Source organism: Salvelinus sp. IW2-2015, linkage group LG33, assembly GCF_002910315.2.
Source record: "Salvelinus sp. IW2-2015 linkage group LG33, ASM291031v2, whole genome shotgun sequence".
NCBI lineage: Eukaryota > Metazoa > Chordata > Actinopteri > Salmoniformes > Salmonidae > Salvelinus > Salvelinus sp. IW2-2015.
The window spans coordinates 7,823,865-7,851,789 of record NC_036872.1 but is presented as its reverse complement, the minus strand read 5'-3'; the positions used below and the strand labels follow the sequence as shown (position 1 = coordinate 7,851,789).

The window sequence follows — 27,925 nt, the reverse complement described above, 5'->3', positions numbered from 1 at the left end:
GCGAAGTACCACCCAAAAGGCGGGGCATCCGCAGAGACGTGGACTTGACCACTCCCAAGACATTCTCGCGGCAAGAGGAGAGAACGCGCCAAATTCTGACTTGCAAAGAACAACACCGACGTCTGTCAAAGCCTGCTAGGCTAGCTATCTAATGAGAATTTGAACGACAAAGTTTTAGATTTTCAGTTGGGTGTACAGAGAGAAGTTATTAGCCATATGCCAACCATTTGCAAATGTTCGCGAGCAGTTTTATATTTTGTGTTTTCAACACAGTCAGCAGTTTTGCGTGGCAACTAACGACGTTAGCTAACCGTTATCTAGCTAACGTTAGCTGTATCTATCACTTGCGAGGTGGATTTGCATATCTCTCTCAAACTACTTTTCACTGAATGCAAGTGACCTTTTTTTTGGTCACGTTACCCACAGAATCCCGTCCAAGATGGTTTTACAAAACAGTGGACGGTACAAGTCAGAGAGAGGACAAGGGGGTGACCAGGACAATCAACAGTAAGTCAATGCCTGAAATGGCTGCATGCAAGTTTCAATTCACATGTCAACAAAACATCTCTGCTTAGCAGGGCTGGGGTTAGCCCAATATTAGACCTCTGATTAATTACTTACTTAAAGAGACAAGATCTAAGGGCATTCCATAGCGACAGCGTGCGAGCCTGTACATCATTATTTTATATATATTTAAGAATTGGTACCTGATAGCTAGTTTCAGAGCGGGACATGCTGCTAAAGTTACATTCATAAAATTGTAGACGGTTCTGACTGGAGAATCGCTGAGCAATGAACAATAAACTATTTAATCCCTTTTTAGATGCTAGGCTGGGGTCCATTTGAAATGATGACAATGACGTCTCAAATAACTTAGGAGTAGAAGTTATGTTGAATTAAAATCCCTTACTGAGTTGACTGCCTTCAATTCGAAATGACCCCAGCACTGCTGCGTGGCTAAATGAATAGTTAACTAGTTAGTTAATTACACATACACAAAACAGTCACACTGTTATGTACGGTATGTAGCATTATTTCTGATGTTATGTATTCTCCTCTGTAGGGATGACCGGTCATCTATGTCGGCTGCTATCCGGCTGGAGCGCAGCCAGTTCACCGACGAGATGGACACCCGCTTCGGGTTCGAGAGGATGAAGGACCCAGGAGAGAAGACTGGCTGGCTCATCAACATGCACCCTGTAGGTCAACCACACAGACCAGAGTGGGCTCTGGAAAGCAGATGATCAGGATGCCCTTAAGTTGGACCTGCTGTCATTTAGCTTTATGTATTTCATGTGCTATTTTTATGATAGTTCTATTTGTATATATTTGTTTAACCTTTATTTAACTAGGCAAGTCAGTTAAGAACAAATTCTTATTTACACTGACGGCCTATTGGGGAACGTTCTGCCCCTGCCTTGTTCAGGGGCAGAACACCAGATTTGTACCATGTCAGCTCGGGAATTCGATCCACCAACCTTTCGGTTACTGGCCCAACGCTCTAACCACTGCCGCGCCAAATTGGGGATTGCATTGTGGAAGACTCTTTCTTAGGCTTACATAGACAAATAAGGTCACTGTCCTGATGATACAGTATTTATAATACAAGTCTTGTGCCTGAATTGAAGAAATGTTTTAGCAAGGCTTGATCATCTCATCTTAATGTGACTATTGTCAGTATCTAATCCTCCTGTTCCCATCTCAGACAGAGATTCTGGACGATGACAAACGGATGGTCAGCGCTGTGGACTATTATTTCATCCAGGAAGATGGCAGCAGGTTCAAGGTGAGGATCTGAGCACCTGATATAAACACTAGTGCAAGACTGATCACAATGGCGATGTTCAGCTGCTGCAATCTCATCCTTCTTTTTCTCTTTCCTTTTGTTGTAGGTACCCCTCCCCTTTAAGCCCTATTTCTACATAGCCACTAAAAAGGTAAGTCAGGGATGACCAGGTACTCGTTTTAAAATGAACAGGCTTTATTACTTCTCATATGAATGACAACGTCGACCACCTGTGTGCCCCATCCAGAACTGTGAGAGAGAAGTCATCTCATTCTTGTCCAAGAAGTTCCAAGGGAAGGTGGCGAAGCTGGAGATGCTCCCTAAGGAGGACCTGGATCTGGTGAGAAACCAAACCATAGCCCATTTAGAAAAAGATAAGTCACGGAATAATGGACCTATACAGTCATTGAGCTCATCCTGATCATTCTTAAAATGTGAAATTGCATTAACCCACTTGAGTCTAACCATGGCTAGACCGGCCCCACACGTGCATTATCATTTTGTCTATCCCCACCAGACGTGATCATGACACGCATGTTAAGTACCAAAATCAAGTGTGAATCAATTCTATTAATTTCAGGGCAGGTTGAAACACATATGAAAGATTCATGGACATTTAGCTAGCTAGCAGTTGCTACCTAGTTTGTTCTGGATGAACATTGGGTTGTTATTTTATTTTACCTCACATGCATATGGTCCTCTTAGCTAATTCTTTGTAGAATTTTTAACCAGAGTCATACAAAATCGTGTCTTTCTCTACTCCGACTATTAGTCCACAGATAAAAAGGGAAACCTAGTTAGTTTTTAGTTAAACAGTATGTGATTTGTCTCTTCTCGTTTGTCTTTCAAGCATCCGCGTGGGTTTGTATCTTTTTGATATCCATTAAGGAGGGGTCTTGCAGCGCGTCGAGCATCTCAAGTAGAGCCAAACGAGTTACATGTGTTACCCTGGTCCCAAAAAACCTATTCATTTTCAGTCATTTATTTTACTGCTCAGTACCAGGTAACCTTCAGACGAGTGAAGCGTCGCTGCACAGCTATTTTCAGGTCTCTCCAGAGATGTTCGATCGGGTTCAAGTCCAGGCTCTGGCTGGGCCACTCAAGGACATTCAGGGAATTGTCAAAGACAAGACTTCAATCTTGGTTTCATCAGACCAGAGAATCTTGTTTCGCATGGTCTGAGAGTCTTGGGTGCCTTTTGGCAAACTCCAAGCCGGATTTCATGTGCCTTTTACTGAGAAGTGGCTTTGGTTTTCGCTCTGACATACATTGTCAACTGTGGGACCTTATATAGAAACAAAATGCATCTGAGCTCAATTTAGAGTCTCAGAGCAAAGGGTCTGAATACTTATGTAAATAAGGTATTTCTGTTTTTATGTTTAATAAATTAGCATAAATGTCTAAAAACCTGTTTTTTTTCACATTGTAGTTGTGGGTTATTGTGTGCAGATTGATGAGGATTTTTATTTATTTAATTAAAAAAAATCTCCTTTTTATTATTTCATTTAACCTTTGTTTAACTAGGCAAGTCAGTTAAGATCAAATTCTTATTTAGAAATGACGGCCTACACCGGCCAAACCCAGACGAAGCTGGGTCAATTGTGCGCTTGCCCATAGTCCCTATGGGACTCCCAATCACGGCCGGTTGTGATACAGCCTGGATTCGAACTATGGTGTCTGTAGTGACGCCTCAAGCACTGAGATGCAGTGCCTTAGACCTCTGCACCACTCGGGAGCCCAAAAGTCTCATAGCAAAGAATAAGMCTGTAACGTAACAAAATGTGTAAAAAGTCAAGGGGTCTGAATACTTTCTGAATGGACTGTATAGACACATCTTGTGTGTTTTAATCAAATCAACCATATGCACTGAGCTTGTCTGATGGTTTAAGTGCACTGTTTGTCGAAATAATTAAGACACACAAATGACTAGAGGGAGTTCGACCGCAATTGATTTGATTGTGCCGGGCTGGGCTCAGATTTTCAATTTTTTTTATTGATAGTGATTGACTGTGTGACTAGCACCCGTTGTCTCACTCTCCTTCCTGCTGTACCGACCACCAGAGAACATCAACAGTAATTACACCCATTTCTGACTGAAAAGTTCTGTTACCGAAATCCCTCATTTGTTTAGGAAAAGCATTCCCTATTCCCTCAACCCTTGCTCTATTTATGTGACACATGACCAATAGGGCCTAACCTATAGCATATCATAATCACATCAATAAATTGGTTATAACAAATTCAGAACACCATAACAGCAAAATAGATGCAGAGGACGTGACAAACTCGAAACAGGAGAATGTTTACTGGTTGCTCAGGAGGTAAAGGGGAAGTCAGATGTGTGGAATAAATGTGAATAAATGTGAATGTGAAGGTTGTGGGGTCGTCGTAGAGCAAAATGGAGAACACTTTAGTGTTCGTGGGTTTTAGCTTTCGATTATTATTTTGATATTAGTTGGTAGCTCAAACTGCTCAGGCTATTTGTGAGGAGACCTGTTTGGAGTTGGGACGTCGGCAACTTGAGACAATTCCCGTGAAGTTTGTGGGCGTCGTAGAGCAAAACAGAAAATATGTTTGCATTTGTAAGGGTCCAAATAGTTTCTAGCTCAAACTGTTTGGGCTTTTCGTCATCCTGTCGTCTCTGACAAACGCATGCGCTAACAGGCGCATGTCTACCACATAGGATAATGGCTAATACCGGCAGATTCAGTCTGTTACGCCTCAGCAGGACGTCTCTAGCGTGAACACACTGGGTTTTATATCGTAAAACGTGATGACGTCAACCACGTCCACTCTCAGACATTGACCTCTGGGAGATGGCATCCAGTATTACTGTAGGATAACCATGTCGACATATGTTTTCTCCATAGCCCAATCACCTGGTGGGACTAAAGAGGAGCTACATCAAGCTTTCATTCAACACTGTGGATGACCTCATGAAGGTCAAACGGGAGATCTCGCCGGCGGTGCGCAAGAATCGGGAGAGGGAGAAGTCCAACGATACCTACACCTCAATGTTATCAAGGTACAGTATCTCAGTGTGATTTTGGTAAACATTTTATTTTACAGCCCTATTGACACTTTTTAAATCCAGTATTTAATGTGATAATACTTGGTAAAATGTAGTACTTTCTGGTAATCATTTGAAAGTCTTTAAGAGTTAATAACTTTGTGGTAAAAATTGTTACCTCCTGATATTTGTTACAATATAGTAATTCTTGGGTATTCATTATGGTGTTACCGTGTAGTTTCTCGGTAAATACCTCACAGGCTGTGAAATAAAGTGTTACTGGGATGTGGAGTGCGGTAGTACAGTATCATCTTGAAATTCGACTATTCTGGGTCTTTCTATACGTTTTTGACGAGCTCTCTGCTCATCAGTGCGTTGGCAGGAGGCAGTGTCTCGGCAGCGGATGAAGATGGCATGTCCAAGAAAACCTCCGACCAGATGGACAACATAGTGGACATGAGAGAGTACGACGTGCCTTACCACATGCGCCTGTCCATCGACCTTAAGATCCACGTGGTAAGGGCTTTTGACCTTCCTGCTTGGCCAATGGATAGCCCGGGCTCCCAGATCCTTTTTGTGTTGTCTCGCCACAATGACCATTGGAGTTGGCCAGACAGAACAAACCGATCTGGGACCAGTCTAGGCAGTGGATGCTCAGTGGAATCATAGGCCTTCTCTCCCCAGTAATCCCCTATAAAGACTTACCGTTCAGAATTTTTTTTTTTCTTCCCTAGGCTCACTGGTACAACGTTCGGTACAGGGGTAGTGCATACCCTCCGGAGATCATACTGAGAAACGACCTGGTGGAACGACCAGTAAGAACATATATTTTTTCTTCTACTTATGCCTGATGGCCATCTATCTGATGTTTTAAATTGATTTCCAGTTGTTTGGGATTTTCATTGAGCCATCCAGGTTTCTTTTTGTCAAGATAACCAATGGTCTTTCTCTATATCTCAATTTTTATAGTTTAATTGACCGAACTCACAATCTGACTGACGGTCCTAGCAGTGTTTGTAGTTGTGATTGTGTTTCCCTGTTTCTCAGGACCCAGTTGTGCTGGCCTTTGACATAGAGACCACCAAGCTTCCTCTGAAATTCCCTGATGCAGAAACGGACCAGATTATGATGATATCCTACATGATCGACGGACAGGTATGTTGGACCAGCCTGCTCTCAGGATTTGGCAAGACATTACAAACCCGCTATCTTCAGGGATGCAAACTGGTCACCTTTCGGCTAAATTCGCCGTTTTGAATCCAAAAGGGGTGACCTACGTGATTCGTGCAGATCCGATGAGAGAAGTTTGGGGGGAGAGAAATGTTGAGCAACATTAGCCAACTTATCTGATTAAATAATTGAGTTTATGGTGTGAGAATTAGCTTGCTAATAAAGGAAGACAGCTAACGTTAGCTAGCTAACGTTGCAACATCAGATGAGCTAACATTATTAACCTAACCAATGCGCTATAGTATTAACTGGTATACAACTCCTTGCCCTTCCTCAAGCTTTAACGCGAATACTATAGTTGCCCACTGGACCCTGGCAATCTGAATTGTTAACTAGCTAACAAACTGTTTCCCCTCTACAGTATGTGGTTAATTTTCAGAATTAGAGAATTAGGTGAAAAGGAGACTTTCCTTGTTAAGCAAGTGGATTCCGGGATCAGGTGTAGCTGGAGCTGGGCCTGGTTTATACTGGATGACAGTATGGTGAAAGGAACACCACACACTTAACCTTTTTCTCAATTTTCAATACAGTGGATAAAAAGGGGTATGCCAGGTGTGCTCTCTGCCTGAAAGAGAGAAATTATGCCAAAAAGGGGTATCATGCTCTGCTGGCACATTGTAGAACAGATGTCCACAGGCAGGAAGTGTACAATCTAATAATGTGCAGTGTAGCCCAAAGATAATGCTTTTGTTGTGTTGAACTGGACACTACCACTTTGTGAGTGAGGGGGGAGTATTAAAAAATTTACTCAGTGAATGTTATTTTTACACACATGTGGACTTGATCGATGTCTACTATAGTGGCCACTATAATAGAGCAAAAATAGAATGCCTGTTTGTTTCATTCTATTTCTACTTTAAGATGTTTTTTTCCTAAGTGCAATATTTAGATGTGTGTGTGGTCACAAGTGTTCTATTGTAAAGGCTGTCATGGCTAACTGCAATATTAGTGTATTGTTTTTTTCTTCTCATTTGCTGTAAAGTTGGATTGCTTTCTTTACATTTTTTTAGCTGTGAGTTAGGTTCACATGAACCACTTTTCATTTTACACACAGTGACGGATCATGTAGATCATATTCTTTGTTGTTTAATTAGTTAAAACCTGCATTTCCACCTAGCAGGGATTTTTTGTTGTTGCATGTTTCAGTGCCCAACAAAAGTGTCGCCTTTTTGGGCCCTCAGCAGTTTGCATCCCTGTATCTTAGTTGTCGTTAACAACGACCATAGAAGTTGGCTGTACAGCACAACAGCACATCCCGATCTACTATGAGGATGTCCCATTTTCAGTCCTAATCTGGAGCTCTGGATTTCCTGTCTGCTCCTTTAACTGATGTCTTAACTGTTCATGATTCCTGCCAGGGCTACCTGATCACAAACCGAGAGATTGTCTCTGAGGACATTGAGGACTTTGAGTTCACCCCTAAGCCAGAGTACGAGGGACCCTTCACTGTATTCAATGAGCCTGACGAGGTAAGGAGGGGAGCATCAATAACGAAAGACAAGTAAACACCTACGGGCATACATAAATGCGTACAATATAAAGACATACATACTTGATGACATGCTGTGTTCTGTGCTTGTAGGCGGGTCTCATTCAGCGATGGTTCGAGCACGTCCAAGAAACCAAGCCCGAAATCTTTGTCACCTACAACGGAGACTTTTTCGATTGGTGAGTCGGTCTGGGGGACGGATCAACCGATCAACTCTTTGATCAACTGAACTTAGTTTGGTTAACTGTGCTCAACTGACCCCCGCCCACCCCTTGCCTCATCTTCTCTCTTTCCCTCTTCCACTTCTCCCCTCCAAAAGGCCCTTTGTGGAGACCAGGGCTGCCCACCACGGCCTGAACATGTACAGAGAGATTGGCTTCCAGAAGGACAACCAGGGCGAGTACAGGGCTAGCCAGGCCATCCACATGGACGCCTTTAGGTAAGGGCCACCATGCATCTCATAATACAGTGCCTCGCTATCTGTGTGGTGTTGTACCTACACAAATAATGATACGCGCACACTAACACAAACTGACTAACCCACCTCTGTCTGTGTGTGCCAGGTGGGTGAAGCGTGACAGCTACCTGCCGGTGGGCAGTCACAACCTCAAGGCGGCGGCCAAGGCCAAGCTGGGCTATGACCCAGTGGAGCTGGACCCCGAGGAGATGTGCCGCATGGCCACAGAGGAGTCACAGGTCAGCTGGTGCATTCTGGGAGACACAAACAAACCGCTTTTAGAAGTGGTGAGCTAGGGCCTATCTCAATGTCTTTCTCGTGAGTCCTGATATCCAATCTCCTCGCCGCTTTCTCAATCGTATTGGAGGAGAAGGTCCAAGGTCCCTCCCCTTCTCGGGCCTCATTCTCCAGTGTATTTTGAGAAGGAGGCATGTAGAGAGGTTGCAAGGAATGGAGGAAACGAGTCCAAGTTGTGGGTGTAGATGTGATGCAGGTTGGTTGTCTGACTGGTTTTCTCATGGCTGTGTCCCCAGACTCTGGCCACTTACTCTGTGTCGGATGCCGTGGCCACGTATTATCTTTACATGAAGTATGTCCACCCCTTCATCTTTGCTCTTTGCACCATCATCCCTATGGAGCCAGATGAGGTTTGTCTCTATCAGTTTGTCAGTTGAAACATGGACAATGGGGTGGTGGGATTGGACTATTGCTCACTGGTGTGTGTGGTTGTGTGTGCAGGTGCTGCGTAAGGGTTCGGGGACCCTGTGTGAGGCGCTGCTCATGGTGCAGGCCTATCATGCCAACATCGTCTTCCCCAACAAGCAGGAGCAGGTGTTCAACAAGCTGACAGACGATGGCCACGTCATGGACTCTGAGACCTACGTGGGGGGTCACGTGGAGGCCCTGGAGTCCGGCGTGTTCCGCAGCGACATCCCCTGCCGCTTCAAAATGGTATGGCACTGCTCGGGCCCAGTCTGTTATTTGCCTGTGTAGGTATTTAGTTTACGTGTTTTGTTGACACGGTTTTCTTTCTGGTGTGTTGGACAGAATCCGGCGGCATTCGACTTCCTGCTTCAGCGGGTGGAGGAAACGCTGCGTCACGCCATCGAGGAGGAGGAGAAGATTCCCCTGGAGCAAGTCACCAACTTCAACGAGGTTTGATTTGATTTAACGATTTAAAATACAGTACATAAAGAAGCCACACCAGGCCAACGAATACATGTACCAAAATTGCAGAGGATTATATAGACAAAAAGTCAGACTTGTTTCCATTGTGGTCCACCCATTATCATGCCATCAACCTACGTCTCCTTCCATTTAAAAACGGTGACATCTATAGCTTTACCAACTTCTCTTGATGTACAATCTCGGGCCACAAAACACCATCCACTTTCTTATTGTCAAAGTCAAAATGTTCCCCTAAAGAAAGGGGGAAGTTAGAATTGACCCCCATAGTGTGCGTGTAAATGGAAAATACATTCTCTCTCTTTTCTCCGCAATGAAATGCTGTACTTTCCATGAATCATCATCTGCCCTGTCTGCAGGTGTGTGACGAGATCAAGAAGAAGCTCATCTCTTTGAAGGAGGTCCCCAACAGGATCGAGTGTCCACTCATCTACCATCTGGACGTGGCGGCCATGTACCCCAACATCATCCTCACCAACCGCCTGCAGGTAAACCACACATGATGCTTGCATGAGTGCGCGTCAAAAATGGATGCTCCCGTTATTGCATGCGACATTTCGAAGGACTTGGTCTGGCAACGCTCCAGAAAGTAACACTGTTCTGTTCCCTTTCTCTTCCTCAGCCCTCTGCTATGGTTGACGAGGCCACGTGTGCTGCCTGCGATTTCAACAAGCCGGGGGCCAACTGTCAGAGGAAGATGAGCTGGCAATGGAGGGGGGAGATCAGTAAGTTCCTGTAGTGTGTGTTGCGGAGGTCAGCTCTTTTTAGACTGACTTCTGTTTTCTGCTGCTGTACCAGTGTCACCCTAAGCCCTTGCTTTGCTTTAGAGACAGTCTTTTTCAGAGATGTAACTTGTCACAATGGTATGGCATTGGCTGAAGCGCAATGTTAAATTCATATCTACCTACCATTGTATCCAAGCCAATATGACACCAATGTCGATGAAAATTTGCGAATCAACTTGATTGGGGGCGGCAGGTGGTTAGAGCGGTGGGCTAGTAACCAAACGGTTGCTAGATCGAATCCCCGAGTTGACACGGTAAAAATCTGTCGTTAACCCACTGTTCCTAAGCCGTCATTGTAAATAAGAATTTGTTCTTAACTGACTTGCCTAGTTAAATTTTAAAAATTGGACACAACAAACCTTTCATCATTAGCTATCCGGTCGTTACCAAGAACCACATACTGGAATTTTAACAAGGTAGTTTTCAGAAAAAGAATGTGCACCCACCTAGCTCAATTTCCAGTCGTCGGATTAAAACAAGACTATAGTGTCCATGAAGTGACCATTTGACATAAAACATGTTGGATTGACTAAATTTGTAGGTGCAATAGTTTCTTACATTTTGATCATTTATCGCTCTCACGTGCCCATTTCTGTCCATTAAGAACCAACGATGTGCTTCCTTTTTGAAGCATTTCCGACAATGCTAACATATTTTTCATGTCGACCAATTAGATGGCTAGCTAGCCTTACCTAGCTAACGTTAGCGTGCTTACCCAAAGTATAGCAGCTAGCCTCTGTAACTAGCTAACACCAGTCATCTGAAAGATGGCTAACAGTTAAATAACGAACAGGGGGGGGGGGGAATTTGGTTATGGAAGGTTTTTACACAAATTACTTCAGCCATTAGCAGCTAGCTGTTTGAATCCTAGGCAACCTTCATACACATTGTTTGAAGTACAGTAGACCAACATAGCTACTGTAGTAGGTCAAAGCTGTGTGCTGGAAAACCTTGGTAGAGCATGGGTGGAGTAGGCATTTTGGTGCTCCATGTGAATTTCTTCTCTTTTTAGGGGGGGGGGCTTCAGACCAATGCCTACTTCTCACTTAAAACAGTTTTTTGTTTTTAATGGTAATTAGGGCTGGGCAATATGGCTGTGAATTGTCCATACATCTATTTAATTGTTTTAAATAAGCTTTTTGTACAATTTTAAATACACTGCATTTAAAACATTCAGGAATAATCAAATGAATTCAGGGCTTGTGAAATTATACCTAGGCTAAATATAAGTCTTCCACAACCATAAAACCCACTAATAATTTTATCAAAATAGTTTAACATGCTTTTTTTTTTTTTTTCAATAATCACTGATCTGGCTTCCAACTCAGTCTATGAAAACGCAATTTTTGTTTCAAATTTAACCAGAACCATGCATACTGCACATTCACTAATAATGAATGACTTCTAGTAGCAGGCATTATAGAAAATCAATTAAAGTCTCATTTAAGTGTCTCAAGCACAAGCCCACATGCTAGTGAGTAGCCAGCTAATCTCTATATTTCAAGTTTAGCCAACTTGGATCCATTTGCTAGCTAGTAAGGTAGAGCAGTTGAATTGTCATGAGGACACCCTTCTGTCCGTCTCCAACAGTTTGAACAGCGTGCTAGCCTGTCCACTTTGTTCAGATGTTGAAATCAGGTGGCCTATCTTCAGTGTCCATATGACCGATTTTCTGTTGGACCAAACCTCAAATGCAAATGGCGAGTTGAAACGGCTTGTCAGAGAGGAAGAAGTGTTCTCTCATCTTTTGTTGTTGTGAGTGGCAGGGGGAGGGGCTTTGTGTGCCGTGCATGCAAGTTAATGGGAAGGGGCACGCAGCACAGAAGGAGACGAGACCAAAAGACAACAAGCGGACATAGACGCTCGTAAAAATAAAATGATTTGAAATACAGGCATTTGGAATATCGTGCTCAAAATTAATTTGGATTAATTCAATATATTGCCCTAATTGTAATTGCCTCTTTCTTCCCTTCCCGCTCACCTGCTTGCTCCGCCCTGTCTTCAGTGCCGGCCAGCCGCAGTGAGTTCCACCGCATCCAGCAGCAGCTGGAATCGGAGAAGTTTCCTCCGCTCTTCCCTAACGGCAGGCCGCGGGCCTTCCATGAGCTCAACCTGGAGGAGCAGGCCCGCCACGAGAAGAAACGCCTGGGCGGTGAGCGAGGGAGAAATCTTTTTAGATTGGCACAGAAGTTGTCAGTGAGTTACTGTTGTGCTTTTCACTTATCTTCATGACATTCGCACGCCGTCTGTTCTGTCCCAGACTACTGCAGGAGGGCCTATAAGAAGGTCCGCCAGACCAAGCTGGAGGAGCGGGTCACCACCATCTGCCAGAGGGAGAACTCCTTCTACGTGGACACTGTGCGAGCCTTCAGAGACCGCCGCTACGAGTTTAAGGGACTGCACAAGGTACTTGCCAAAGAGCTACCATACCTATTTACTCTACTCCCGCTAGAAACTAGACCCAAAGATGTCATGCATACAACGCAAGGTGTGCATTTGACATGGGGAGTAATACCATTTTTACACTAGTGCCAGCCCGAACCGTGCGGTGCTGGTTCTGATATTTTTTGCTGTTATTGTCGCTACATTCTCATTTTTTTGTCAGCCTGATTCCAGCGTCTATGCCTGTCCGTAGCGTGTTAAGTGTTCCCCTCTCTCCTCCGTCCTCTGTGGTACTGCAGGTGTGGAAGAAGAAACTGTCTGCAGCCCAGGAAAGTGGTGACGCTGCCCTGGTGAAGCGCTGTAAGAACATGGAGATCCTCTACGATTCTCTCCAGCTAGCCCACAAGTGCATCCTCAACTCCTTCTATGGCTACGTCATGAGGAAAGGGTAGGTGCAGCTGCAGCGTCCCCCTCCCAGAGAAGAATATTTAGTTTTATCGAGAGATGGAACATAATCTGGGCTTTATTCAGTAGGTAGAAAACTTTTTTTTGCAACCTGTTGACAGTGCTGCTGTGTTTGTGTGGTTGCCATGTCTTTCCACTAGGGCCCGCTGGTACTCCATGGAGATGGCTGGCATAGTGTGCTACACCGGAGCCAACATCATCACCCAGGCCAGAGAGCTCGTGGAACAGATCGGGTAACTTAATGATGTCCATCCTCTTACAGAAGGCATCTTAATGCTTTCTTTTTTAGCACTCATGTTATGGAGATTTTGTTTTTTTAGAGAGACCTGTGTGTAGTGCTGGGTACAGTGACTAACTTTGCCAATGTAGCGAATCTTTGGGGCGAATATTATATACTGAACAAAAATATAAACCCAACATGTTGGTCCCATGTTTCATGAGCTGAAATAAAAGATCCCAGAAATTGTCCATGTGCACAAAAAGCTTATTTCTCTCAAATTTGTTTACATTCCTGTTAGTGAGAATTTCTCATTTGCCAAGACAATCCATCCACCTGACAGGTGTGGCATATCAAGAAGCCAATTAAACAGCATGATCAGTACACAGGTGCACCTTGTTCTGGGGACAATAAAAGGCCACTCTAAAATGTGCAGTTTTGTCACACAACACAATGCCACAGATGTGTCAAGTTTTGAGGGAGCGTGTGTGGCTGATGTGAAATGGCTAGCTAGTTAGCGGTGGTGCGCGCTAATAGTGTTTCAATCAGTGACGTCACTCGCTCTGAGACCTAGAAGTAGTTGTTCCCCTTGCTCTGCAAGGGCCGTGGCTTTTGTGGTGCGATGGGCAACGATGCTTCGTGAGTGACTGTGGTTGATGTGTGCAGAGGGTCCCTGGTTCGAGCCCAGGTTGGGGCGAGGAGAGGGACGGAAGCTATACTGTTACACGTGCAATTGGCATGCTGACTGCAGGAATGTCCACCAGAGCTGTTGCCAGAGAATTGAATGTTTAATTTCTCTACTATAAGCCGCCTTCATCATTTTAGAGAATTTGGCAGTACGTTCAACCGGCCTCACAACCGCAGACCACATGTACGGTGTTGTGTGGACGAGCGGTTTGCTGGAATCAACGTTGTGAACAGAGTTCTCCGTGGTTGCGGTGGGGTTATGGTATGGGCAGGGATAAGTTACAGACAACGAACACAATTGCTTTTTATTTTAATGCACATGAATACCGTGACGAGATCCTGAGGCCCATTGTTGTGCCATTCATCCGCCACCATCGCATGTTTCAGCACGGTAATGCACAGCCCCATGTCGTGAGGATCTGTGCGCAAATGTCCCAGTTCTTCCATGGCCTGCATACTCACCAGACATGTCACCCATTGAGCATGTTTCGGAAGCTCCGGATCGACATATACGTGTGTTCCAGTTCCCGCCAATATCCAGCAACTTCACACAGCCATTGAAGAAGTGGGACAACATTCCACAGGCCACAATCAACAGCCTGATCAACTCCTTGCGAAGAAGATGTGTCACGCTGCATGAGGCAAATGGTGGTCACGTCAGATACTGACTGGTGTTCTGATCCACGCCCCTATCTTTTTTTTTAAGGCGTCTGTGACCAACAGGTGCATATCTGTATTCCCAGTCTTGTGAAATCTGTAGATTAGGGCCTAATTTATTTATTTCAATTGACTGATTTCCTTATATGAACTGTAACTCAGTAAATCTTTGAAATTGTTGCATGTTGTGTTTTATATTTTAGTTCAGTATATTGCCCTACCAAGCAAAAAGGCAGTAACTGCTCATTTTGTCGAAAATTAATGTCATTTTTGCTACATTAAATACATGCTTAATCATGTGGACAAGTATCCTGCCTCTATTGTATTGTGTTTTGGAGAACATGTGGGTCATGTTAGCAGTAACTGCATAAAGTTACTGTTTAACCAAGGTAAATAAAAGCAATTGTTCTCAGTTCCACGCTATGAGTAGTTACTGCCTTTTTGCTTGCTAGGGAAGTATAGTACCCCACCCCCAATATATTTTCTGTTTTCGATGCCAACTCAACCACTTATGTTACTGTGTTTGTCTGTGGCACTACAGGAGGCCTCTGGAGCTGGACACGGATGGTATCTGGTGCGTCCTGCCCAACACCTTCCCCGAGAACTTTGTGGTGAAGACGAGCAACGAGAAGAAGCCCAAGGTGACCATCTCCTACCCGGGCGCCATGCTCAACATCATGGTGAAGGAAGGCTTCACCAACGACCAGTACCAGGAGCTGGTGGACCCTGCCTCGCTGACCTACGAGACGCGGGCGGAAAACAGCATCTTCTTCGAGGTGGACGGGCCCTACCTGGCCATGATCCTGCCCGCCTCCAAAGAGGAGGGAAAGAAACTGAAGAAAAGGTACATACAAGCGATTCTGTATATATGGGGGGGGGGGGATTTATCCAAATCAAATTTAATTAGTCACATACTTTGTGAACAACAGGTGTAGACTAACATTGAAATGCTTACATACGGGCCCTTCCCAACAATCAGAGAGAGATTCCAGCCAATGACATTGATAATCACATGATTACGGCATTCTCCTGATAATAACACGATTACGGCATTCTCCTGATAATAACACTGATTACGGCATTCTCCTGATAATAACACTGATTACGGCATTCTCCTGATAATAACACGATTAAAGGCATTCTGATAATAACACGATTACGGCATTCTCCTGATAATAACACTGATTACGGCATTCTCCTGATAATAACACTGATTACGGCATTCTCCTGATAATAACACTGATTACGGCATTCTCCTGGTAATAACACTGATTACGGCATTCTCCTGGTAATAACACTGATTACGGCATTCTCCTGGTAATAACACTGATTACGACATTCTCCTGATAGTAACACTGATTACGACATTGTCCTGTGTCCAGGTACGCTGTGTTCAACGAGGACGGCTCGCTGGCCGAGCTGAAGGGCTTCGAGGTGAAGAGGCGAGGCGAGCTGCAGCTCATCAAGATCTTCCAGTCGTCCGTGTTCGAGGCCTTCCTCAAGGGCACCACTCTAGAGGAGGTGTACGACTCGGTGGCCAAGGTGGCCGACTACTGGCTCGACGTGCTCTACAGCAAGGTAACGCGTTTGTTTCCCGGCGCGCGCCTGTGTGTGGTAACTTTACATTTTATCAGTTCTTCTTCATTCATCCATGTATTAAAAGAGCGATCCAACATGTAATAATATTCCCCATCTCTGCTTGCATGTTGAAAGCTACATCAGCCAGACCACGTTCAGTCGGGGAAAACGTTGTGGAAAGTTGCAGATTGTCAATAGTAGAGAGCTGACGTGATTATAACTGAATGTTCTACTATACTGTGTCCTGACGGGATTTGTGTTTTGCCCAGGCTGCCAACATGCCGGACGCGGAGCTGTTTGAGCTCATCTCGGAGAACCGCTCCATGTCGCGGAAGCTGGAGGACTATGGCGAGCAGAAGTCCAACACCATCAGCACGGCCAAGCGGCTGGCCGAGTTCCTGGGAGACCAGATGGTGAAGGACGCCGGGCTGAGCTGCCGCTACATCATCTCCCGCAAGCCAGAGGGCACGCCGGTCACAGAGAGGTGAGGCAGACCGACCCACATTCCACTACCACAGACCGGCAGTCATGGCTCCTCACTTCACATTTTGTCTTCAGCTCATTTTAGCGTAGTGTCGCTTATTGCTAATGACGACAATGGAGAAGTGTTCATTCCTCTCTCTCGCTGTCTCTCTGACAGGGCCATCCCCCTGGCCATCTTCCAAGCTGAACCCAGTGTTAAGAAGCACTTCCTACGCAAGTGGCTGAAGATGCCCAGCCTCCACGACCTGGACATCCGCTCCGTAAGTCTCTGGGAATTTTTCTCTTTTTTTTTTCACCCTAAGAGTGCCGCAGTTATTTCCCTAGTGTTTTAGCTGAGTCACAGTCACTAACGAATTTAACCATGAACTCTCTCCAGATCCTTGACTGGAGCTACTACATTGAGAGATTGGGTAGTGCCATCCAGAAAATCATCACCATTCCAGCTGCCCTGCAACAGGTAAACCCACAGCAGCTCTTAACCGTGGCTCTGAGGTGAAGTTGCCCCTAGGTGTAGATCTAGGATCAGCTTGCCCTCCCCAAATCCTAACCTTGCCCATTAGTGGGGGGGGGGGGGTGCAAAACTGATCCAAGACCCGTGCCTAGGTGCAACTTCAGCCTACTCCTGATCCATGTGGGACTAGATTCTTTCAAGTTGTACCTGCTCGCTGCTCACCCAATCTGGTCCCGTTGTGATCCGGGCTGTAGGTGAAGAACCCCGTGCCCAGAGTGCGCCACCCGGACTGGCTCCACAAGAAGCTGCTGGAGAAGAACGACATCTACAAGCAGAAGAAGATCAGCGAGCTGTTCACCAGCGAGGGCAAGAGACAGGTACACCCGCCTAGCCAACGGTCAGCGGCGACACGCACAGAAAGACACACACACTCACGCCACTCCCTCTCTCTTGCATCCCCCTCTCAGGTGGCCCATCATGCCCTGGAGGCAGGGCAGGCGGCTGACATTGAGGACTTTGGGATGCCTGCCCGACCCCTGCAGCCGGCCATACTGATCAGCACCAAGCGCAAGCGGGTGTCGCAAGGAGAGAACAGCCAGGCCGTGGAGTCCCAGGAGATGGAGCTCACCCAGTCCTGGAGGGAGATCCTCGGCCCTCCACCACCCACGGGGGAAACGCAGGAGGCGCGCCTGGTGTGGCTGCGCTACCACAAGAAGAAGTGGGAGCTGCAGCTGCGGCAGAGGAAGGAGCGCCGGAAGCGCCGGCGCCTGCTGGACGGCGAGGTCCAGGCCATGGGGGGAGGGGTGATCCGGGACGCGGGCCCCGCCACAGGCTTGGGTAGCTTCCTCCGCCGCACGGCGCGCAGTATCCTGGACATGCCCTGGCAGATCGTACAGGTGGGTTAAGTTGGGCCTAGGGGGGGTCAAATAACATTTAGTTAAGACGGATTCCAGGACACGGATCAAGCCTAGTGCTTATCTAAAAAGCATGCTGCTGTTCAATGGAGAATCTGTTTAAAGTGTTTTGTACAGGACTAGGCTTAAACTGTGTCCATACTGACTAACACTCCAAATACCATTGTTTTGTTTCAGAATAGTTCATGGGAACTGTACAGAGCAAAAGGAAGACGAACTGTATATATCTTGTGAATGCTCCTCTAATAAACAAAATGCTTAAACCCAGAAGTCTGTGTGACTGGATGTCCTGTCCTCTCCTCTCTCCCCCAGATTGCAGAGACCAGTCACCCTGGGCTGTATAAGCTGTGGGCTGTGATCGGCAGTGACCTGCACTGCATGAAGCTCAACATCCCACGGGTGTTCTACGTCAACCAGAAGGTCCCCAAGCAGGAGGAGGGAGCCACATACAAGAAGGTACATGTTAGTCTCATGAGAGACGGATTGATTAATAGATCTGTGACAATCTCCCTCCGCTGACTGCTCAAGCCTTCCGACCCTCTCATGAGCGTCCGTCTACTCTTGAATGATATGTTGTCAGTTTTAAAATGCCTGGCTTTTTTTTTGGTATTGCTTTGAGCTCGTTGAGGTTATTTTTGTAATGAAAAGCACTACAAAAGTTCAATTTCTCATTATTCGTGTTATTATTTGATGACTGAGCACTCTGGTTTTTGCTTTGTGCAGGTGAACCGTCTTCTGCCGCGCTCCAACATCGTCTACTACCTGTACCAGTACTCTGTCCCTGAGGACATGTACCAGGAGCACCTCAACGAGATCAACGCTGACCTCTCTGCCCCAGACATAGAGGGGGTCTACGAGACACAGGTACCTACGGGTTAGGATAGGACAAGGTTGTGTTCCTCCTGGATGTGTACAAGAAGCAGTTAGTGGGGTTAAGGGGTTGTACTGTATTCCTGAATCCAGTGTTGCGTGTCTTGGTTAGCATGTTTAACATTTCATATTTAGGGAAATATAATCAATGGCTGTGTTTTGAGTGTTAGTCTCCATGTGTGTAGTACAAGTTTATTTTTTATTTTTTTACAGAAAACGTTTTAGAAGAAGTTCGCAAAATAAAAGTCCAGGTAGCCCCTGTTTTATTTCATTTGGTGCCTAATGAACAACCCTCTCTCTCTTTCCTCCAGGTCCCTCTGCTGTTCCGGGCCCTGGTACAGCTGGGTTGTATGTGCATGGTCAACAAGCAGTTGGTCCGGGACCTGGGCGGCCGGGAGGCTGAGACGTACGACCTGGAGCACCTGGAGATGAGGTCCCTGGCCCAGTTCAGCTACCTGGAGCCTGGTAGGACTAGCTCCCACTGGCACTGCAGATTCCCTTCACTGTTTCTCTACTGTGTCTCAATGTGTCGTACATATATTTGATATCTATTTGTAGTCTTTCTTTACCTGTCTTTTTTTTTAAAGTTATTGTGTTGACTGACTTGACATTTACTATGATGTAAATCAACCTAAACCTGGCATTTCTTCCATTTGGTGCCTAATGAATACGACCCCTTATATGGAACGTGACGATGGGAGCGTTGAACCAGTATCGTTGTGTTGTCTTCCCCAGGGAGCGTCCGACACATCTACCTTTACCACCACAGCCAGGGCCACAAAGCCCTGTTCGGCCTGTTCATCCCCTCACAGCGCAAGGCCAGCATCTTTGTCCTGGACACGGTAAGACCACACCTCATCTACACTCTGTACCCAAGCACCCTACACATCAGATTTCCCCTTAAAATAGTTTTTCCTTGTAATGCTTCATTACACAAACGTGATGCGAGAGTGATTTTAAGTCATTTCCAATGAAATTGTTGAAGAAAAAAAAGACATCAAGTCCCCTTCGTCTTCCTCCCCTTCCTACTTTAGGTTCGCAGTAACCAGATGCCCAACCTGAACACCCTGTATGGGGCAGAGCGTACAGCCCTGCTGGAGAAGACCAGCGAAGAGCTCCTGCCCCCTGAGAAACACACCTTTGAGGTGCGGGCCGAGAACGACGTGAAGGCCATCCACCGAGCCCTGCAGCGCATACTGCTCAACTACAAGGTACCGCCATCCGCTGCACCCCTGTCACCTGCATGGTTCTGCCACTATATTGCTCTCTCCGGCTTGTTCTCGGATGTGTTGCTTTGTTTAGGCCTTCTCTCTCTCTAAAGTTTTCAAACTTTCTATTGAAGGTGTAAGGTTAAATGCTTATCACAGATTAATAGGATAGAGCAGTGTCGTTTTGCAACAGAACACGTAAATGAGCATTTCTTATTGGACAAGTGCAGGTAGTCCCTCTGTGTTTCAGTCCATGTTCTTCCATTTGGTGCATAATGAACACAGCCCTGGTAACACTATTGACCGTTGTCCTTCTCTCGCTGTATTCAGGGGGAGCGCCGCGGGCCCACCCTGATCGCAGTGCAGTCCAACTGGGAGCTGCGGCGGCTGGTGGCGGGCATGCCGGTGCTGGAGGAGTTCCCGGTGGTGCCGGTGCATGTGGTGGACGAGATCAGCTACAACGTGCTGGACTGGCAGCGCCACGGTGCCCGCCGCATGGTCCGCCACTACCTCAACCTGGACAGCTGCCTGTCGCAGGCTTTTGACATGGCCAGGTAGGTAACACAGCACTAAACTAGGTCTGTGCTGGCTCTGTACACCTAGAACAGTCTAAATGGCACAACTGGAATAAGAACCCTAGTGGGGTTTTTTTTTTACATTGTATATACAAAAGAATTATTATAATAATTTTCACACTTTACATATTTAGTCTGGGTTTCATTTGTGTAATATCATTGTGACTTTTATGCTCGTTTTGGCCTACGGTCGCTTACTGTTCCCTCTCCTCCATCCCACCTCAGATACTATCACTTGCCGGTGGGGAACCTGCCCCACGACGTGTCCATCTTTGGTTCTGACCTGTTCCTGGCCAGGCACCTGAGGAAGCACAACCACCTGCTGTGGCTGTCCCCCACCGCCAGGCCTGACCTGGGGGGCAAGGAGGCCGACGACAGCAGGCTGGTGATGGAGGCTGATGACAGGGGCTCCATGGAGATCAACGCTCAGGGCTGCTACTCAACAGGTAGCCAGCCTTACTCATTCACACACACCAGAGCTGGGCCGTGTAGACAAACGGTCAAATCATGATTCATTTAAACATTTTGCTTGATGACAATAAATACAACCAATAAAAAATTACGCAGTTGCTTCCCCTTAGCGAATTTTTTTTTTCTTGTGCCAAGTAAGACAACTGAGATGTCTTTGATTCAAGAAAAAATTTCTTTCATCCATCCAATCCAGGGGATGCGTGATTTGATATTTTGATGTGCAGCATTTTAAAATATGATCCACAATTATCACATTTCTTTTGGCTCTGTTTCTAGATGAAGTTGTCAACCCCAAAATGTTTGCAAACTGGCGTAGGCTACATCATTCACCACCGCAGGAAGTTGGAATCCAAAACACTTAGCTAGATTGCGCTAATTATGATTTTGTTGCTCGATAGCTATGTCATTAATGAATGTCCTACTCAAACTTTCCAGCTCCTAGGCGTAGCCTACTCGATGTGTTCAATGCAAAGGCCACGCTCCGTGTGCACACCAAAACCATACTGCTTAGCCAACTGCCGTTGTAAAGTGGTGCCATTTGCTCGATATTGAGAGTTGAGAAATAGGTGACACACGCACAGGAAGCTGAGACTCTCTCCCATCTTTAACGAAAACGACAGTTGTTGTAATTGCATTTTTAAAGGTTGCACAACGTCAACGAAGTGGGTGATGGAGTGGCTCACTCACACAGCATCGAAACCTGGACAGGCAGATACTTTCAGATGTTGTCGTAGCAGGAATTCATATAATTCACATTACTGTTGACCAAATAATGGTTTTAAGGACGTTGTGTAGCATAATCACACAAAAAATAACTGACAAATGCAAATTTGTAGAAAGAGATAGGAAAATGATGGTACCTGTAATTTTTGGGGTTATCATCCCCGCTCTAACACAAACATTATGGACAACATTGACACATTGAAGTAGCCCCAACCATTGTCTTGTAGTTAGGAATTAATCAGCTGTACCGGTGATGCGTTACATTTAAAACGACTTAATTGGAACAAAAGGAAATATGCTTTCAACTAGGTTTCAAACTGTTTTCCCCTGTCGTTCTACTGTGTTTCAGTGTGTGTGGAGCTGGACCTGCAGAGTTTGGCTGTCAACACTATCCTGCAGTCGCAGCATGTCAACGACATGGAGGGAGGAGCCAGCCTGGGTGTCAGCTTTGACGTCATCCAGCAGGCCTCGCTGGAGGAAATGATGTCAGGGAACCAGGGAGCCAGTGCGGTGGCCAGCTACGACGAGACCGCCCTCTGCTCCAACACCTTCAGGTGACCGCTTCGTAATAACATGCAACCACTGCCGCCGACACCTCGAAACACCCCAGATCCCTCAAGCAACCCGTTTCGGCTCTAAACTAACTAGCCTGCGTGGTTTTTGGAGTGTAGCCCAGCACTGTAGCCCAGCACAGGTTAAAATAATATACTTTATATCAAGTTTGATTTGATTGGATGTATTGTCTGCGAGCAGGATCCTGAAGAGCATGGTGGTTGGCTGGGTGCGGGAGATCACGCGGTACCACAACGTCTACGCCGACAACCAGGTGATGCACTTCTACCGCTGGCTGCGCTCGCCCAGCTCGCTGCTTTACGACCCGGCGCTGCACCGCACCCTACACAACATGATGAAGAAGGTATTCCTCCAGTAAGTGACACTGCCCAACACACACAACCCTACTTGGCCCTTGGTTGTTTCCATTCAAATGCAGCTTTATCTGGGGGGGGGGGGMGMTTATGACATGATCAGAATTCTTATTTGTTCGTATCGTTTTATGTGATTGGACACAAAACAATTTATTTTGTAGATCATCTTCTTCCCCTAACTTTGAAAATTAGAAGATTTCTTTCTTTTTTTACTCGAATTGTATTAATTTATTCTAACTCTAAACGGTCTGTCATGTATTGAAAACGGTTGTGAAAGCAGGAAGGATCCCTTGATGAATGGCTCTCTCTGCTTTCCTATCTCAGGCTGGTGGCAGAGTTCAAGCGGCTGGGCTCCACCGTGGTGTACGGAAACTTTAACCGCATCCTCCTTTGCACTAAGAAGCGGAGGATTGACGACGCCATCAGCTACGTGGAGTACATCACCAACAGGTTGGTTAGCTAACCTACCCATAGGGCAGGCGCACAATTGACCCGGCGTCGTCCCTGGTTAGGGGAGGGTTTGGCCGTCATTGTAAAATAAGAATTTTGTTCTTAACTGACTTGCCTAGTTAAATAAAATGAAGGTTAAATGTACTACAATGCCTCTATACAAGTACTTTGTCATTTTATAGCGTATCAATATGCTGTCTATCAAAGCCAGAGAAAAACATTTATTGACCTAAATAAACGAACGACGCTCGTAAATCAGTGATGCGTGGTTAGAGAGTGAGTGCAAGCCCTGTTTAGTTTGTCGTTTAATAAATTCAGAGCTAGATCGCATGGGGTGAAGGTTCGTGGAAATTAGTCGTCACCTTTTTTTGATTTCATGCAGCCAAGCATACCGTCACCCTGTGGGATCAAGCACTAACCATAAATTAGTAGGCAAGGTTTTGTTTTATGGGCAATTATTTATGAATTTTGTTCAACTTGTTCTGACTGAGTTTTTTATTTATTTTTATCTTCAGCATTCACTCGCGGGAAATCTTCCACTCCCTCTCCATCTCCTTCTCCCGCTGCTGGGAGTTCCTTATGTGGATGGATCTGGCCAACTATGGAGGAGTGAAGGGCAAACTGCCCTCCAGCGTCCTGTATGGAGAGGTACCTTCTAGTTCTGCTTTTGCTAAATATGTGTATGTAACCAGTACAATTTCATTTGATATTTAACGGATGTGTGTTTGTTTTTCCTGTGTCTCATAACCAATGAAAATATTTGGGTTTGAAATGACACTCACTACCTACATTGACTTTCAGAATGGGACAGCCCAGAAGAAGGGAAAGGAGGATGGAGAGGAGGGCAGCGAGGACGAGGAGGAAGCTGAGGAGGAGGAGGATGGAGCCGGAGAGGTGGATGAGGTGGAGGAGCTGATTGAAAGCAGCTGGAACATCATGCAGTATCTGCCTCAGACCGCCTCCTGTCAGAAATACTTCCTCATGATCATCTCCGGTAGGCCAGCGCATTATCGCAAGCATCGTCATCATTAGCATAGCACGTGTACAGTGTTTGATCCAGAATGAAGTTGGAGGGGGTCCGTGGGCACAGCTCCCTGATTTCCTGTGCTCGTCTGTCCTTTACCATGTCTCCTCTGTTTCCTCTTAGCCTATATTGCTGCCATCTACCACAGCATGCGGGAGGAGCTAAGACGCAACGCCCCGGGAGCCACGCCCGTGAAGAGGCGGGGCGGGAGCCAGACTTCCCAGCAGGCAGCAGGAGATTCCACAGCACTTCCCGGTAAGTAACGAGAGAGCGTTACCACAACCGTACACAGACACAAACAAAGTTATTTTGGTGTGAAAACAGAGGAGTGACCACCACAGGTGGTCTGATTTGTCTAATCGCCAAATAGCTTTTAGATTGCTGTCCACCACTTACTTCCTGTGACTACTAGACAGCTACATTGTTCAATAGTCTCCCCTAGCTGGCCTACACTGGAAAACCCAGCAATACCTGACTATTAGCTAGCTATAACCTTCAATAGTCTCCCCACATATCCAGTCTAGCAATCTACAGATGAAAATAAGCCGTCTCTCCTCCACAGGTATGATCTCCTTCTCTCAAGAGTATGTGTCCAGCGAGCTGACCCAGAACTTCTTCACCATCACCCAGAAGATCCAGAAGAAGGTGACGGGCACCCGGAGCGTGACCCAGCCCTCGGAAATGTTCCCCGTCCTGCCTGGCTCACACCTGCCTCTCAGCAACCCAGCCCTGGAATTCATCAAATACGTCTGCCAGGTCAGTGACTGGGAACCAGGGTCATATTTATTAGTGCACACCGTAGCAAAGCATTTTTGCAACGGAGAAAGTTTTGCAATGAAAATGTTTTATTTCTTATTGGGTAAGTTCAGGTAGTCCCTCCTAGTTTCAACCAGTTTGCTTCCGTTTTGTGCCTAGTGAATACACGCCAGAGTTGTATTCATTAGTGCACACCATTTCAAAACATTTTGCAACAGAAAACAAAAATGAGCATTTCAGTTCTGTTTTCTTCCGTTTGGTGCCTAATGAACACAACCTTCCCCTGTAGGTCCTCTCCCTGGATGCCAACATAGTGAACCAGGTGAACAAGCTGAAGAGGGACCTGTTGCGTCTGGTAGACGTGGGTGAGTTCTCGGAGGAAGCCCAGTTCCGCGACCCCTGCAACTCTTACATCCTGCCCGAGGTCATCTGCCACCACTGCAACTTCTGTCGCGACCTCGACCTTTGCAAGGACCCCTCGGTGGCACAGGTCAGTGCCCCCCCTACAGCTCATCCAATCCATTGGAATGATGAAGTGCTTTTTACAGATGCTCAAAGTAGAGGTCGACCGATTTTATGATTTTTAAACACCGATACTTATTATTGGAGGACCAAAAAAAGCCGATACCGATTAATCGGCCGAATTATTATTATTATTATTATTATTTATTTATTTTTGTTATATATATATTTGTGTGTGTGTGTGTAATAATGACAATTACAACAATACTGAATGAACACTTATTTTAATATAATGCATAAATAAAATTAATTTAGTCTCAAATAATGAAACATGTTCAATTTGGTTTAAATTTTGTGTGTGTGTTTGTGTGCTCCTTCGTGTTCACTATGTAAGTCATCTGTTCTGTGCTCACAGGACGGCTCTGTTTTGCCCCAGTGGTTCTGCTCCAACTGCCAGACCCAGTATGAGACTGAGTCCATTGAGATGGCCCTGGTGGAGGCCTTGCAGAAGAAACTAATGAGCTACACTCTGCAGGACCTGGTGAGGAAGCAACCCACACATCTGACACATCCTTTGGGATTCATATGACCTGGGTCGTGTTCATTAAGGAAAGCGACAGAAAACGTTTTCAAACGGAGAAGTCCAGGTAGTCCCTGCCTGTTTCTTCAGTTTGGTGCCTAATGAACACAACCCAGGTTCACTACTTAGTAACTACTGTTTTCAGGAATTGTGACCGTGTCTCACTGTGAAGTCTAAAAACGTGCCTTGCGTTCATTCCATTGCAGGCTTGTGCCAAGTGTAAAGGAGTGAAGGAGGCCAACATGCCTCTTTACTGCACTTGTGCAGGAGACTTTGAACTCACCTTCCCCACCAAGGTTTGTGCTCCTCCAACCCATGTGTCCCTAGCCGTGTTAAAACGATGTGCCACCCACCATAATATCTTAAATTCAAAGGTTATGAAACATTGTGTTTTCTTGGATTTCTAAAGGTCTCTTCTTCTCCATCCACAGAGTTTCTCAGAGCAGATCAAAGTGTTCCGGAACATCGCCGCACACTACAACATGAACTTCCTGGAAGAGACCATTGACTGGCTACTGGTCATGAGTCCACAAATAAGCCAGTCTCGATGATGAGCCACACTCTGAGTCTGTGAGCTAAACTGGCTTTTGTGGCTGTATCTGGAGATCCCGTCAGTTACCAGGGTTGTGTTCATTAAAGCACACCGCAGGCTTTTTATTATTGGACAAATTCACCCAGATGTCACTCGTGGGATGTTCACCGCTGGCGATATTTAAATGCAGAATGGGAATATTGCTCACTTTGAGACAAACTAGCTTTGATGTGACAATAAATTATGATAATGCATCTTTATTCCTCTATGCTTTTCTATACTGTAGCTGTAAAAACAACATAGAAACGTACATTTCTTGACCACCCAAGTACAGGAAATGTAAATGAGTTGTCAATCAGCTTTCCAGTCTCCATGCGAAATTGTAGATATGGTGTTTTGACTTTGTATAGGAATGCTTATGGATGAGAAAAGGTATAGGCCTCTGGTCAAGGGTTTCATCCTGTCTTAATGTTTTTGTCAATAAATATTTTTTTGTAATGAGTACACAATGGACAGTTTCTTTCAAGGCAGAGTTTGTGAGAAATCCTCTATCAGTCCCGTTTATCAGTTTCTGTTTACATGGACACATCTGAAATCAGGCTACCTGATGACGCTGATAAATGCAGAAAATCGGCACTCAAAATAAACGTTCTACCACAGCGAACATGTTATCTTTTGGGAAGCATATTTTATTCTTAGTTCGGGCTAAATTTATGTGAACTACTTCATATACATTCAGTTGTTCCGGACTCACTTCCCTCGAACTAAAGAGGGAGGCTAGCTCGTCGGGTGCTGGCGTATGCGCAGATCAAATATACCGCTGGAACGCCGATAATTCAAAAGATTGCTCAGAAAACCAGGTGTTATAATCGGCGTATGCTTAATTGATTTTGAGTTTACGCCGATTTAAAATAAGCAGAGTAAGGTGTTGACATGACAATTGCATAATCTGTTCAATATCGAATTATTAGTGCGCATTTAAACACTCATTGAGGGCTGCTGCCCAGATCTGGAAACCCCATCAGTCCTAAACATAACATGGTGACTCTCCTTCCTCTGTAATTGGATGCTAATGTGGCTGAGTTTTTATTTAATGGAGATTAAAATACAATTATGTGGGTGGACACAGGGATTGAACCCCAGTCTTCAGGGTCATAGACAATTAGGGGAGATACATTAGATGTGAGTTTCAGTGTAACCAGAACACAGAAGGCTATCGGAGCCTGCTGCTCCAATACCAACGTTTTATCATTACTATACTACTGATATTGTGAGGATGATTTGCCTGGAATTGAAATGCCAGTTTAGTGCAGAAGTGCTTGGCTTTAGCATTTGTTGATTTAGCCTATCTGGAGTGAGGATGATGAGGAAGAGTGCACATTCATCCCTGGCTCCCTTTGTTGTCATCTGTAAAGAAAACATCTACTCGTTATGGCATATCCCAGTCTAGATCAAAATCATGTTAACCCATCTACCTCCATCACGATAACCTCATTGTTCCAGAGAACTCACTTTGCTGCTTACAGACGGGCATCGCTCTCAGACCAGTAATCTAATTTCACATCTACACTG

At 45.6% G+C, this 27,925-nt stretch overlaps 1 protein-coding gene across 1 annotated transcript; it reads left to right on the top strand.

Annotated features, from left to right (window-relative positions):
* The first annotated feature begins 46 nt into the window (after window positions 1-46).
* On the top strand, window positions 47-27,017 carry pole (polymerase (DNA directed), epsilon). The gene is made up of 47 exons (XM_023978891.2): window positions 47-507; window positions 1,064-1,199; window positions 1,706-1,786; window positions 1,893-1,937; window positions 2,034-2,126; window positions 4,657-4,811; window positions 5,168-5,312; window positions 5,531-5,611; window positions 5,844-5,951; window positions 7,385-7,495; window positions 7,609-7,694; window positions 7,835-7,954; window positions 8,079-8,211; window positions 8,506-8,619; window positions 8,711-8,923; window positions 9,020-9,127; window positions 9,517-9,645; window positions 9,780-9,882; window positions 11,948-12,094; window positions 12,203-12,348; window positions 12,624-12,772; window positions 12,930-13,022; window positions 14,892-15,194; window positions 15,733-15,928; window positions 16,198-16,412; window positions 16,569-16,671; window positions 16,788-16,868; window positions 17,117-17,239; window positions 17,330-17,758; window positions 18,089-18,232; window positions 18,500-18,640; window positions 18,958-19,111; window positions 19,382-19,488; window positions 19,681-19,857; window positions 20,185-20,408; window positions 20,655-20,875; window positions 21,973-22,177; window positions 22,377-22,550; window positions 22,874-22,999; window positions 23,515-23,647; window positions 23,801-23,993; window positions 24,147-24,278; window positions 24,586-24,779; window positions 25,069-25,269; window positions 25,657-25,782; window positions 26,028-26,117; window positions 26,253-27,017. The coding sequence occupies exons 1-47, from the start codon at window positions 440-442 to the stop codon at window positions 26,370-26,372; spliced, it is 6,876 nt and encodes a 2,291-aa protein (XP_023834659.1). The 5' UTR covers window positions 47-439; the 3' UTR covers window positions 26,373-27,017.
* The last annotated feature ends 908 nt before the right edge of the window (window positions 27,018-27,925 follow it).